This window comes from Buteo buteo, chromosome 18 (assembly GCF_964188355.1).
Source record: "Buteo buteo chromosome 18, bButBut1.hap1.1, whole genome shotgun sequence".
NCBI lineage: Eukaryota > Metazoa > Chordata > Aves > Accipitriformes > Accipitridae > Buteo > Buteo buteo.
In genome coordinates this window covers 21,890,680-21,905,922 of record NC_134188.1, presented here as the reverse complement: position 1 = coordinate 21,905,922, position 15,243 = coordinate 21,890,680, and the positions used below count along the sequence as shown (strand labels likewise).

At 43.0% G+C, this 15,243-nt stretch overlaps 1 protein-coding gene across 2 annotated transcripts in view; it reads right to left on the bottom strand.

Annotated features, from left to right (window-relative positions):
• The window catches only part of ME3 (malic enzyme 3), a 128,184-nt gene extending 113,273 nt beyond the window's left edge, over positions 1-14,911 (bottom strand). Inside the window, exon 1 of one of the 2 annotated variants that reach the window (XM_075050133.1) lies at positions 14,527-14,911. In XM_075050133.1, coding sequence (XP_074906234.1) covers positions 14,527-14,715 — 189 coding nt within the window. In that variant the 5' untranslated portion in view covers positions 14,716-14,911. Of the gene's footprint in view, positions 1-11,415; positions 11,437-14,526 lie in introns of those variants that run through there. The other variant, XM_075050134.1, reaches the window with a different exon arrangement.
• Between the last annotated feature and the right edge of the window lie 332 nt (positions 14,912-15,243).

The window sequence follows — 15,243 nt, the reverse complement described above, 5'->3', positions numbered from 1 at the left end:
ACTGTGTTTTTCTTCTCATTCCTTTAATAAGGCAAATGCCAACTGGATACATTATAAGCTGTCTAAACCTCATCCTGCAAATTCATTTTATTTTTGCAGTTGATTTTCTTCTGTCTGGTAATACACAGTAATACAGATATATTATTGTTTTTTTAATTTTGTGTCTCTTCCCTCTGAATGCAGAGCAGAAGTGCATCACCATTTGTTTACAACCCAGCTGTGGTCCTATAAAGCCACTCCTCAGAGAGGCTTTGGCCAGAAGACAGTCATAGTCTTACAGCAGTGGGATACTAAATCAAAAACCTATGCCCTAGTTCAGCAAAGCACTTTCTTAAACAATATGAAGCCAATAAGGCTATAACTCTGAATATTTTACTGCAAAGGGCTGTAATTACTCATTTGTTTCCCATCAAATTCAATCTGCTTTGGATCTAGTCCTAGACATTTGCTGGAAGGTGTCATTAAATAAAATGAGAGGAAAGTCAAGCCAATAATCTCTCAATTTCTAAGAAATCACTGCTTGCAGCATCTGTCCAATCAGATGCTTAAGCAGCAGCCACAGGGGGACCACACATCACATCCAGGTCTCTGGCCCACTAGCTTTAAGCGTAAGTATTTACCCTATTTTGGTTCTCTCTTTGAATTATTACTTTAATAATGTACACAAGGTAATTACCTCAAGTTTACAGGTATTGGCATCTGTAACTTACACAGAGTGAGACTGGAAGTTTTGAACTCTTACATAATAAACACAGAAATTTTAAGTGATTAACTAAGCATATTAATGGAAAAAATGAAGTGAGCTCTAGTAAACAGAATTTAAAAAAAGCTTCCTAGAACAGCTGCTTATTAGTGCTCACTTCCTTTGCACACAGCTTTTGGGAAATAATTCACAAAATGCTTTTCATTTTATAAAACAATGCATATTTGATGGCATGTATGGGATATAGCAGTTGATATATCACATATGTTTCTAACAGGCTGTGGTTGAGATCATTGTTGGTACAGATAAAAGATGCTATGATAAGACAACTGAGCAAACAGGTATGCTGGCTGAATGGTTAGGGAATTAATTTGGAGAGACTCATGTTCACTTACTTGGTCTGCCACAGATGTCCCACATTACCTTGGGTTAGCTAAATTCAGTTCCCCACTGAAGTGAGAATAACTCTATTTCTCAGTCTCAGAAATGTGCTCCAAAACTAAATGTGAAATATAATATGCCAACAAGATGCCCAAGGCTGCCTGATCGTTTCTCGAATGCATATCAGTGATTCAGAAACTGCCCTCCATAACTATTTGATAGGAAACACAGCGGAGCTCAAAATTGTTAGATTTAATGCAGTGAGCATGTTAGGACTCCAATAGCTTGAACTTCAATGCCTGAATGAATCTCATGAAAGAAAAGCAGAAGCTGAATGATACATGCCTTGAAAAACATATTATGTGCTGAATGCCTTCAAGAATTTGGAATAAGAAATAATAAACCACAAGTATTTCTCCCAGTGACGTTGTTTTCTTTTCTTTTTTCCCAAGTCTTGATGTTCAAATTCAATAGTTGCTATATTTTGCCAGAATCTGGCAACCACAGCCAGGGATGATGTGTCTAACCACAATCTCACTGGACTGAAAAAGTAATCTGTGTCTCCACTTCAGGCTCAAGTTGGAGAAAATTCTAAACCCAAGTGTTGCATTCTAGATAATGAAGATATTTATTGCTCTACAAATTAAGAAACAAGTACCTTTACAACTTCTAGTATCTTTTTTTCTTCACCTCGTATTTGTCAGGTGAATTACCAAACATGTATATAGATGTTCTCTCTGAAGAATGAGCTTTGAGATCTACTTTCTCATGTACTGGTATCTCAAGGCATGTCCTCTGTTTCCACCTAGATATTTTATTGGGGAAAAAAAATGTAAGGACTTTGGCCATTGCCCTAGGATTTCTGAAAGTCCAGACGCTGGCTCAGAGCTACAGTCTTACATGCAGAGTTAATCTGCAAGTGGGCAGTAAATCCAATGCCTCCAAAAGATAATCACCCTCTGCATATGTACAGAACTATATGTAAAGCAGATGCTGGATATCCAGAAGTCCCAGATATATGGCCCATCTCATCCAGAATGGAGATGAGGAATATCTGCAATGCATAAAGTAATATGCACCCAGACAGTCCCACCACCATACACACCACAGATCTGGAAAATCTCTCATACTAGAGGCTCCTCAGCCCAAGTCCCTTACCTCTCCTAGCAGCATTTTTCTGCCTGGATAGGAAAAAGTAACACTGCCTCAAAGTTAAGGTTGAAGCTTCTTTTTAACAGAAAGCATTTCCCATAGTATGAAATTACTACAAACCAGAAATTACTACAAGCCTGAAAGGGAAGAGGCTCACAGAACTTCAAGCAAATTTGGTCTGGGCCCCAAATCAGGGTTCATTGCAATCAGCTCAGAGTTTGAGAAAAATTTTGCAACACTAGGAAAATTAAAACCAGTGGTGAACTGACCAAGTGACTGTTTTATCAACAAGACTGAAGTTTATGCCTCCTACAAGCAGACTTGATACAGTACTACAGTTCACATGACACAGCACTACAGTTCAGAGATTATATTATGATGATACCAAGCAAAGACATTGAGAAAGACTTGAGAATGGTTTCAGCTGTCCATTGCTTCCTAGAAGATCTGTAATCACGTTCTCTGCTCTTCTTCCCTACTCCACCACTGTGGAACATTTAAGGTCCTGTGAGTTGCTTTATTTATTCTCTGACATAAAATAAAAAGTTAAAAGCATCCACTTCACTGAATTTGCTGTTCCTCAGGAAATACTAATTGAAAACTTCTTGCTCTGTGTTACAAATTGCAGTGCAAATATTATGATTCTGTAAATCAAACAAGATTAATATCCCTCTTTCCCTGCAGGAAATCTTAATAAATTCTACAAGGGTTTCCAGCTTTGCAGGAAGTGAAACTGCTGGACTCTCACACACTTTTATATTTGGCTTCAGTGGGAAACTCATTTTGCAACTCCACCAAATACCAGTTACATTCCTACAAGCAAAGCAGTCCAGCTGCCAGTCAATAGGACATTTGACCTTGCAGAGAAACCTGAAAGGCACTTGTACAAAACAACAAGATCTGGTTACAGTTGCACTCTCACTGCCAAAGCCATTAAACCTTATCTTTAAAATGCAATTAACTTTTAAAAAGTGGCCAACACCAAACCTTTTTTCCAGCAGCAGCCAGAGCCTTGCTGCAGCTTTCCAGCACCTTTGCATCACTTCTTTACTATTTATATGAGAAATGACCTCATTATCTTATAACTTCAAATACAGTTAACATGTTAAATCCAAAACAATTACTTGCCTTTAGGGAGAGTGCCCAGTTTTAGCAAGCATCAGTCATGCATTCATTCTGGTTTCATAATCCCAGTTACCCTTGACCAGTGGACATTTGGAAGGTCACAATTCAAAGGCACTTTTGTAAGTTTTATTAAGCTACTACAAGAACTCTCCAGGGCAGCTTCAAGCTCTAAGATATCTTGCTTAGTGTCCTTGTTTTTCCTCCAGCAGCTCTTGTGAAAAAGCCCAGCTCTTTCTTCTTGCCTGCATGCGAGAGGACAGCTTTTGGCATTGGAAAGGCATCACTGAGTTGGTTGCTCCAAAGGTCATAAGGAAAATGAATGAGCTTGTATAGATAACACTAAAACAAAAGAGTATGAAAAAGTACTTTTGATATTTGGGACACACAACTATGGAAGCAGCTAGAGCCTTCATGTGATTCTCTATCACTAGAAATTGATGATATTGGAAAATTCCATTTTTGCTTTGAGATTTTGTCTTAAACAATTAATAAGCACAATTTTTCACATATGCTTCCATTTTAATTACTATCTATTAACAGAGCAAGATGTGAAATTTCACACAATACTAGCTTTAATCTTATCCTTTTGTGATCAAGTGGTCTTACATCTTGAATGATGTCATTGCTTATTCCTAGATTCAAAAAAGGCTTGATGCAAAGTTTATTCAAATCAGTGGAAAGCCTTCCAATGGCTTAAACCTACGCTGCCTCTTAGAAACCAAAAAGCAATGTTCAGGGAGACCTCTGTGCTGTTGCAAGGGGTGGGTTTTTTTCCCCTCAACATAAGCCAGTAAAAGCTGCTGGCATCAGCATACGGAGTGAAAGGCATGTCACACATGTCTCCTTCTAATAAATACTGCTGCACATCACAACCTGGGCAATTTACCAAACCTAAGAGGAATCTGTTGCATGTGTGCAATGAGAAACAAGTCCCAGTGGTACGTGCACTGAAAATCCTCCAAACTTGAGGGAAAAAAATTCTTTTATTACCTTTGAGCAACAAAGTTTGCGTTTGAATGTGATTTACTTGACAAGCTTGTAAGACACCAATGTAAGCAAACTCACTAGTGAGTATAAAGTAGCAGACACTGCAGAACGCAAGCCATTCTGCATTACAATCAGCATTAACTTACGCTTTGTAAGTTTACACTTGGTAAGTTTTCTGTAGATGCACCTACTTGGAGCACATGGTCACATTTATCATTGCTTTCCATCACTTTCACCCATCAAGCCCAGCTATCTACGAGGCACTGGGAGATGAGAGAAGTTTTCAATTCTTCCTCCCAACACCCTCATCACTTCAAATCCTTTGAGATCCTCTTGCACAAACTGCATCTCTCACTCAGAAACCACCTGAACTGCTAAACTGTTCTAGTGCAAATGTCTTTCATCCTCCTGCAACTGTTGCACAACTCTTTTCTCTTCCCTACAAGAGAGTCTGCTGGAATTCAGACTTTATGCACATTGCACTAGTGCAAGTGGTTTGTTCCCCCAGCAGTTTTTTTTTGTTTTTAAAGAGGGTCTGTTTAAAAAAAATTCATATCAATGGGAGATACAATACGTTTTTAAATTATATTTAGTTTTTTCCATGGTATTCAGACTAGGCACTTCAGCAAGTAATTTTCATTATTTGGCCCATTTTATGGCTAGATTTAGAAACCTTTATACAGTATTAGGGGAGAGAAGGGCCTTGTCCCTCCAATAATTGTGATCAAGTGATCTGATTTACAGACACAGTTGTTTTATCCCAGCAATTAGCTACAGACACAAATGGCAACATGAAGACATCTAATTCCCTGTGAGGTAGGAAATGCCTAACAAGGAGAGGTTTTGGGTGGGTTTTTTGTTGTTTTTTGTTTATTGGACCAACTGGCTGGGGATAAAAAAAAAAAAAAAAAAAGAGTTGTTAGAAGAAGGGCTATGAACATGAAAATCCCTGGGTTTACTTCTTCCTCCCCCCCCCCCATCTAAATCAGCTGGCCTAATAAAACATATTACCTCTCCCTCCAACCCCTGCCCTGCTTATATGCTTAGACCATCCTGACAACAGAAACTCTTAATAATCTGGACACTTCCAAAAATGACAGGATTTGGCACATTCTCTCATTTGCAGATAATCACAGCTGAAATTACCTGCAGGTTTCACATCAAATTCTTCAAATAAAGATTAAACAGAGATTTAATAGTTTCCATAATGAATTTAACCGCTACATGAAGTGACAAATCCATTAGCCAAGCCAAAGATTTAAAGCTCAAGATGTCTCGTCCAGGAGAACATAGTACTGCTGTATTTGAAACAACTAATTCCTTCCTCTGTTGAGAAACACAGTAAATCCTTAACTACATGTTTTACGAGGCTGAACAGAGCTAATCCATATGGACATACTACAAAACAGACAACTTTATAAGCTAGACACACAGAAAAAAATTGCTCTGAGATGTGGAGCTAATCTTTTTTTATATACAATACAGATATTTACTGAAAATCTGCTTCAGTTCCATGGTTCCACATGTTGAAAAAGGATACATATGCAACAGAGAGCTGCAAAGTGAAGCGAAGCAGAAAATGTTGATACACAGAAAACTTTTGTGTTGGCGTTATTTTCTTTGTCAGAACCACAGTCTGCTCAGTGTATGTCTGAGTTTTGTGTTTGGCAGCTGCAGAACTATAAAAAGCTTTGCCATTTAAAACATTTTTAAAAGAAAGATATTGTATTAGGCTGACAATACATAAGTCATTTATCAAAATGTCATGTTGTTTGGGGATACAGATAGCAAGTGTCACCCCTGGGCCTCAAAGAGGAGGTTAAAAATTAAAAACATGCTCATCATCTCTACTAGAGCACATTATAAGCTGAAAGTAGTCAAGTTTGCTGTTGTGCTAAGCCTTCTATTGAAACAGAGGGAATTACAGCACAGTGTTTATTCTCCCCCAAGCATCAAGGCCTGTCTGACCTGCTAGCAACAGCTCTAAAGCTAAGTCTGTCCCAAAAGAATTTATTTGGGCGAAAGCTACAATAGGGTCTCCAAGGTTTGGTAGCAGGTCTGATTAAGTCAGTGAGAAAAAGACAGAAAAGTAAGTAATAGTCAGAGGAAAAGCAAGAGACAAAGTAAAAACTTTGGGTTTTTTCAGCCTGACTTGTCTCCTAGGTTTTGCCAATGTAAGAATATTTCTGGATCCATAACCCCAAGGATAATTAAAATAACCATTTGCCTCTTCGCTCCCTGCTCCCTTGGTAAAAAAAAAAAACAAAAAAAACCAAAACAAAACCACACAAAAACCCCAAAACCAAACAAAAAACCAAACAAGCCACAAAACAGGACAATCTATACTCCTGCATGGCATTTAATCAGAGACAGGCACAAGGCAAGGCTTCTCCTGTGCAGGGCAGCATACAGCTTTCAGCTCCAGCAGGCACGTGCATTGGCAGCTCCAGCATCAAACTCCAGGCCCTAACTCTGCAAGGGGCTTGGTGTTAGAAATGCCTGAGTGCTGTCTGCACAGGTGCACGTGCTGGCAGTGGTACTCTTTGAAATGAAGAATGAATAAAACACTGAAACCACAGGAGAGCTGCCAAAAGCAGATGTTTACACAGTACCTCCCATCACCCAGGCAAGTTGTGGAGGCAGGAAGGTAAATCAGCATCACTTATAGCAAGTCAGAGAAAGAAAACTATCCCAAAGCCCTGGAGAAGCCTAAATACTATAAACAATCATAACTTCCCCCTTCAGCAAGGGGTATCAGTAGAATGCAGTTATTCGTTAAAGACCTACCTTTCCTTTCTCAGCTCTGAATGAATGCCAGCAACAGCAGCTAGAGTGTTCTTCTGGAGGTTGCTGCTATAGAAGCTAAAGAGGAATTCAATTTACATTCTCTTTATTCAAAATCAAGTCAAATGGAGTTTACTCTAGGTCCAGGTTTTTTTAGCAATTGTCAGATCTGACCCGCCAAACCGAAAAATTCAGGGGTCAAACTCTGCCACGCAGCACTACAAAGCTGCCAGATCCGTCTCTAGTAGGTACCTTACTGCATGGCAAATCCATCTGAAATCAAAACCAAGCCACAAACAATTGCTCTTCTCTTCATCTTGTGAATTAGCACTGCCTTTCAGCAGCTTCAGTTAAATCACCACTAATTCTGACAAGTACTAATGACTCATCTGAACATACAGCAGCACACAGTTTCTAACATCAACGGCATTATATGTCATGCTACTTAAGTGGGCAAGGCTTGAAGCCTGCTGAGGTCAGTGGAATGAAGACTACAGGACCAGCCCCACATATAATACGCTCAGCCTTCCCACCAACACCCACAGTGCTGCCAAAGTAATCAACTGGTTGTTTGCCACACTTTTCACTACATGCAATGAACAGGAATGCTGAACAAACTGTAACGTTCAGCCCTAGATCCATTCTAACTGCAACAATATCAGTTTTCATACTACTTATCAAACAGTTTGTGTTACTTAAGTGCAATTCTTATTCAGATGTCAAAAAACTTAGTCCACTCTATGAAACAAGAGCTACATTCAGCCTTGGCTCTGCCCCACCAAAACATGCCTGGTGTAAGGATTAAGGTTTCTCTAAAAGAAAGGGGATGATAAAAAGAAAGCAACATAGGCAGCTGCCAAACTGATAAATTTCCACAACTTAAAGACAATTTTAAAGGTATTTTTATAACATAAACTGCTCAGAAAACAGAAACAAGCATTTTGGTCCAAACACAATTTGGTTTTATTAACATCTTATAGTGACTGCAAACAAACTCAGCACTTATAAAAGCTGCCCAACCAATCTTCCAAGACCTCTCAATGCATTTACAAGGGCTAAAGGCAAAACAAGGACCAATGTATTACAGGGTTAGTACAACACAGAGGCAGGGTCCACATCAGCACCCCTCTTGCCTTGGCAGCAAAAGACTTCCTCTGCACTTCCAAGCTTTTCCACAAGAGCTTTACTCTCAACGCATTAGAGGCATCCAGAAGGGGAGAGTGACAGTGTTGGCAAGAGATTACGCAGAGGGACAGAAAGGCAGATGGCCTTCTGGTTTGGCTATAATAAGGGAGAGGAACTGGAATCCAAGCTGGGGAAGCAAAGGGACTTTCACAGGCTGCTGCTAATACCAGAAGCAGCAACAGATTTAGCTTGGGCTTAGTTTGCTGACCATGCCATAATGACAAGTTTTTTGGTACCAAAACATTAGGAAATGCCATTGACAAAAGATACTTTGGACTCAAAAAAAGATATGCTTGACATTAACACCAAACAAACAAAAATGAAACTTCACATGCCAGGATGAAGGCAAAACAAAGCTAACTGAGCAATCATATTTCCAGAACACCACCACATTTGCAAAAATACTGGGCCAAAGCTCATTTCCCCAGAGTTTGCTTTCACTGAAGTCAATGGCAATACACCTAGGCTTGACTGATGAAATAAAGGACAAGTAAAAACATGAAAACAGCCTCTCTGCTCTGGACACCATTGAAGACTCATCACACGGCACAGTGCTCCAGCTCACTCGTGTTTCAACTCTAGAAGAGTTAGAGCACGATTTGATAAAGAGCTCTCTCTCAGCTATGGTTTGGCTTGGGTCTGAAGGGGCCCACATGCTGCAGGGTTTGCCCATGAAAGCGTCTTGTCTGATATCCCTAGAAACAAGAGAGTCCTATCGGGTCAGTTCATCTGCACAAGCATCCTGTCTCCAGCAGCAGCCATAAACCTTGAGAGTAAATAACACAGGTAAATAGGATACTCTTCCCCTATACAGTCCCATCCTTTCACCATTTTCAATGTGGGGACTTTCTAAGCCAGGTGTGGTTTTAGTGTATTTAGTAAGCCTCAGTGGATTTTTTTTTTTTTTAAATGAACTTGTCCAGTCTAAAACTTGTCCCCTAAAACTTGCTCGAATAGCTATGGGCTCCTGAAAAATAAGAGGGGAACCTCCAAACTGTGCCCACCTCATACGCTTACTTTGCAAAACATAAACAGATGGTAAATGCTGGGAGTCACACAGCCACTTAAAGCCCTGGGTGGACCTCAGTAGTTATATGTCTATCCAGACTTAAAGCTAGCCAACCAGAAACTCCAGTTGTAAGAATACAACCTTGTGGATTTAGAGAGGATATTTACCAATTTGAAAACAGAATCCTGCCTTGATTTGATGTTGCCAACTGCCATTTCAGACACGCTGTTCTCGTGCCCATTACTAATTTTGTTTAAATGCAATCATTTTACAAATCCAGCTAATTTTAGGCCTGTTTCAGTGCAGTTGCCGAGTACAGCCATTTGCATTTGCTATCATTTCTTTCCTCAGCTACAGTGGCAAATTACTGAAACTATGTTCAAAGAACCCTCAGTTAGCTCAATTCTGACCCCCACAAAGCTGAAGGACTAATAAACTTTCAGCATTTTAATGATGTGTACAGCAGTACATTTCAAAAACGCTGCAGAAACCTACAGCAATTCTTCAAAGTTTCATTCTTACAGATCCAGACTGGTAATTTTGTTTTGTTGAGGTTTTTTTTGGTAATTCATATGACACATTCCATGAAAAGCAATGGAGAGCATGCATGCACATCAGAAGGGTACAGGGCATTATCCAGATGTACACAGAAGACCCCAAATTCTGACCCCTGCACTGCACGTTGCAGAAAAGTTTAGCGTATTATCTTGGCCCTTCAAATACGGCAATATCCTGCCACTCTGAAAACAAACTGTGACCTCCAGTTCTGCATCTGTTTGTGATGGCAGACCTCCAAGGAGGCATGATTTATCTCAAAATTAGGACTTCCAGCAAAATGCATGAAGTGCCGTCAACCTTCCAACTGAAAAGTGCAGTCAGATGTCACGAACAAAATTACAGTCGATTTTGGACAAGACAAGATTTTTGAGTCCCTACAGGTGTGCGGTCAAACTGGGAATTGCCCAGCTTAGCCCATGTTTGTAAAAACACAGAGAGGACACGTGAATTTGACCGAGTCCCTGGAAGAACTGGGGAATCACGAACAGCACATCTGAGATGAGCAGAATTGCACAAATCTTCAGAACTGACAGCGTCAGAGAGAGGACACAACATGGCCGTGATCACACCAAACACAAGGCAACTTTGATAAATAAGGTAGCGGGTGAGAGATGCCCCATCTTTTCTCCCAGGATCTGAGTGCTGAATTAGCTTTTCACAAGGCTGAGGCCCCACAGTAGAACAGACTTGTCTCTCAGCAAGTCCAGCACTACCGCTGCCCTGTCAGCAAGTCACTTACTTACACATGGCCAAAGCTTCTAACAAATCCTCCTGGAATCAAGCTTGCACTTGGATCGCCACAGAATGGTCTCACCATGGTTATCTGACATTGTTAATATATTTAGTTTTTCCAATTTTGCAGCATTCAAAGGCAGGAAAAGAACTACTTCATGAGGCGCTTCATGAAAACATGTAACAAGCTCTTCTTCATCCTCCTATTATTTCCGAGACTGTTCTGTCAACAGAACAACTGCTATTGCCTTTTAAGACCGCAAGTACCCTTCAGAACAATGCTGACGCTTCCCGAGTCCTGCCCTTGGATCAGACATGGGCTGTAATACTTCACAACAGAAGGAAGAACAGTATTTGAATAGTACAGAAACATGCAGCGCACTTAAAGTCTCATCAGCATACATGAAGCATAACTGGTTCCGTCTTCAAAGTTCCTCCTACTGTCCAAGGATTTAACCTACAAGATTTCCTTGCACGTGACTTCCCCAATGTCACACAGAAAGCCTGAGACATAATCAAACCCAGTCTCAGAGATGGAAAGCAGTCTTGCCTTAACTGCAAGACAGCTTTTTCCTCTAAATTTTCCCCCAAATGCCTAGTCAAGCAAGCTCTTAAACATGATGCATAGATTGGCCAAATAATTTAAGGACCGGAGATAACTCATTTACAAACCATGCCTAATACAGTGTTGGCACCCTTGATCAATATTTAGGAATTCCATTTCTTCACATCAGGAAAAACAGCCAACTTCACATAGTTCACAATGAGCAAAGGAAAGAAACAACTGCAAATTTCTTACATCCATGACTGGTTTTTCTATGGATTTTTTTCTTCTCAGGCAGATTTGGAAAACAGAGGAGCTTCCGGAGGACAGCCTGCTTTTACTGATATTTAGGGTATTACAGAGGACCTTGCAGCAGTGACTTCCAAGTCTGCTTCTTCTTCAAAGCACCTTCAACCTAGTAAGCAAGCAAAGACTTGGATCAATAACCTCAGACCATAAAACTGTCTGTGATTCTGCTGGAGGGACATAGTCTTCTTCATTGGATAAACACCACACACTTCATAGCTTTAGACTGAGACTTTAAACTTCAGCCAAAAGCTGTAAAACAGTCAGGGCATTGAATAAAGCAGCAGAACACTTGCTGCCCAAAGCCTCACTTCTGAAAAACTTCTTCAGATGTTCTTGGAGAGATGCAAGGACCATCCCCTGCAAAGCAGCCTTCAGTCAGATGAAAGCTTTAAAGTAAGTGCCACTGCAGAAAAACAGCAATGACCCCATGCCTGCATTTAGCTACCAAAGGGATAAACAGCAATTGCTATGCAGTGAGTACAACAGCTGAAAACCTACCGAGATCCCTAATTTTGACCTACTCCACTGCAGCGTAGCAGACCAAAGGGCCATTGGTCATACGTTGACAAAATATGTACTGGCTGAAATATCCCATTTCAGTTGAACACAGTTAATTCCTTAGATACTACAACAAACTGTTAAGAGCAACAGAGAAATAGAAGCCTGTTTAGAAAAGTCTGAAAGAGGGCCTGAGCGTTTACTAATGACAAGTTGCTAGTTACCTAGGTATGTGAACAGGCAGTCCTTATCTCTTACCATAGATGTTAGCCATTTCTGTCCTCCTGTTCTGTAGATGACTACATCAATGAATGCAAGGTCTGTACTGACAGAGGAACATAACAACATAAACAGCAAACATCCATGCTGGAGACCTGCTGGGAGATTTCTCACGGCCAATTAAACATGGCACATTAGAATATATTTTACCTCTAACAAAAGCAGTTTTCTTCCCTTCTCTCAACATGGATCAAAATTCCATTTAGACTTAAAGAAAAATTCTTTATTTCAGTGGAAGGGGGGAAAATACTTTAGAAAAGCCTCAGTTCTGAAAATTATCAAATGGGACATTCAAAGTCTACTTCTGCGGTAGCCAGATCAATTTAAAACACACGATAGATTCAACTGTTTGTGTGTTGTTATTGCATTACACTGAGCAAAGGTCAAAGTATTAATTTTTCAGTTCAAATTGACATATGTAAGACTACTAGAAACATGAGCTATGTCGCTCTTTGTAACTATCATTGAACACCCGAGAGAACAAGCCAGATGCTGAAGAAAACCCCATCAAAACCACTTAATGCTGACAAATTACTGTTGCTTATGAGATAGCTGGAAATTTCTCTTCAGTCTTACAGACACGCACTGTATAATGATTCAAACCAGACTGCTTACAAAATTGTTGCATATTCAGTAACATCCTGTGTCATCGCGTGCCTTGGTCCTTAGGGGTGCACCTTTATGGATGTTGAAATGGCACCAGGAGATGCAGCCCAGCATACAACATAATACACAAAGTAAAAGTTGTCATCCAAAGAGTCTCCAGTCCAGAAGAAGTCACAGGAGGCTCGTATACTGGATAACTACATACCAAGCAGATGATAAATAGTCGCAGCCCCATCAACTACCAATACCATGTTTAATACCTGCTTATTTTTAAGGTAATTAACATATTTATAGTTACTGCTGGCAATATTAATGGAAGAAACTGGAACCCAACGTTCTCGAATCTAACACATTTGATCCCCAAAATCTGCATCCAGATTATTTTTCTTCCCCCTTTAAGTTATGGAAAGGGATGGAAAAGTAGTGTGGGGCTATTTAACAAACACATAAAAGTATATATGCTTCTTTTCCGAGTTAAGTAAAGGTGGCCCGTCCACCTGTGTCCAATCCAGTGAATAGTCCAATTCGGCAGAATTTGTCAAGTCCAATTAATATTTTGTCAAAATTTAGGTTGATGTGACACGTACTTCCAGCAATCCCCCAGTTTTGTGGTCTTGGATGGAACAGGAGACCACATTGTCACGCAAGTCCAAAGGACTTGTTTGTGTGGCCACCGACACGAAGGAAATTCGCATCAGCCGACCCATTTTGGCAGTCCAGATACAGGAGTAGTATAAGTCAAACAACACCCCCTCAAGTGCTGTGTGACTGAGCCCAACTGTGCCCGTAGGCAAGGCTTTGGGCAGCGACTGGAAATCGTTGCCAGGAATTTGTATCACCAAACTGAATCTATCGAATGGTCGGTGAGGCCAGACGATAGGGGGGAAGTAGCTATAATTCCCGCACTGGGGCAGAGGTTAACTTGGTTACCCCGAAGGGCATCCAGCGGGACCACGAGGAGGTGTAACCTCTGCAGCTCTGCCCAGTTAGTAACTATGATCCCATCTTAAGAGAGTCATAGTTACAGGATCTCATTTTACACACCTCGCAGACTTGCTGAAAACCTTTCTCCTAAAGCTTTTTTTTGTTTTTGATTAATATTAAGGTTTCTGCAGTATTGAGTACGAATACATCTTCATCCCAGCAAAACACGCTGCTTTGGTAGCGGAACACACATTGCTATGGACGCTCGACGAAAGGAAGCTTTACCGCAGGAACAGCCACGCGTGCTTCTTCCAACACGACGGTGGGAGCCATCGGTTCCGCTGCTACACGCTTCGCACGACGTGCATCAGAACACCCCAGGTATTTTCGTGATCTCAGGCAACCGGCTTCAGGTCCCGGCCAAAGCCGCTCCTGCCCTACGCAGGCTCTTCCACCACCGCCGAGCCGCAGCGGGCCGAGGGAAGCCGGATGACCGTCTCCGAAGGAGGCCGCCGATGACCGAACCAGCAGGCGAAGGCCCATCAAACCGGCCCCTCGCTCCCCCCCCAGCCCCGCTCCCCTCAGCGCTTCACCCCCTTTCGGAGTGGGGCTCCACGCTGGGGCAAACCGGGACACCTGCGACCCACGCCAAGCACCGTCGCCCACCTCCCGGCCGCCCCCGAGCCCCTCTCCCCTCCCTCTCACCCAGGCCGCTGGAAAACACCCCCCCCCCCCCCGGCGGGCACCCACCTTGTTGAGGTGGGGGTTCCTGGTGATGTCGTAGCCCCTCTTTTTGACGGCCAGAGCCCCGCCGCGGGTGGCCGGGCCGCCCCCCGCCTGGCAGCCGCGGCCCCGGCCGACGCTGAGGAGAAGCGGCCTCCGGCCGGCCCCCGCCATCCGCAGCAGGCGGCCGCCCGCCCCGCCGCACACCGGCACCATCGCCCTGCTCGGCGGCTCCTGCGGGCGCGGAGCGGGGACGGCGGTGGCCGGGGACGAGGCACCCGGCGGGGCGGGAGAGGCGCGGCGAGAGGGCGGGCCGGGCCCGGCGCAGGTGCGACCGGCCCGGCGGTCCTCCGCCGAAACGAAAGGCAACCCGGGAAGCGGATCCCGCCTCCACCCCGCGGCGGGTCGCGCCTCCTCCGTTACCTGTTAAGGCTCAGCCGGCGGCGGAGGGGAGCGGGGCGGAGGCGGGGTGCCCGCCGGGGCTCCACCTCCGCAGCGCCGGCCGGCTCTGAGGGGAGGCGGTTTGCCCGCCCGGCCCTGAGGGGAGGCGGTTGGCCCGGCCGGGGCTTCGTTTTCCCGCCATCGCGGCGCCTGAGGGAGCCCCTCGCCCCGCCGCCGCGTTGCGGCCCTTTCTCCTTTTACCTTCGTGTTTTCTCCCTTTAGCGAAGGGCATCAGGAGAGAAAAGCCTGGGCCCCTGCTGTGCGAGGGGGGGCCCTGACGTGGGGCCCCGGCTGTGGGGCAGG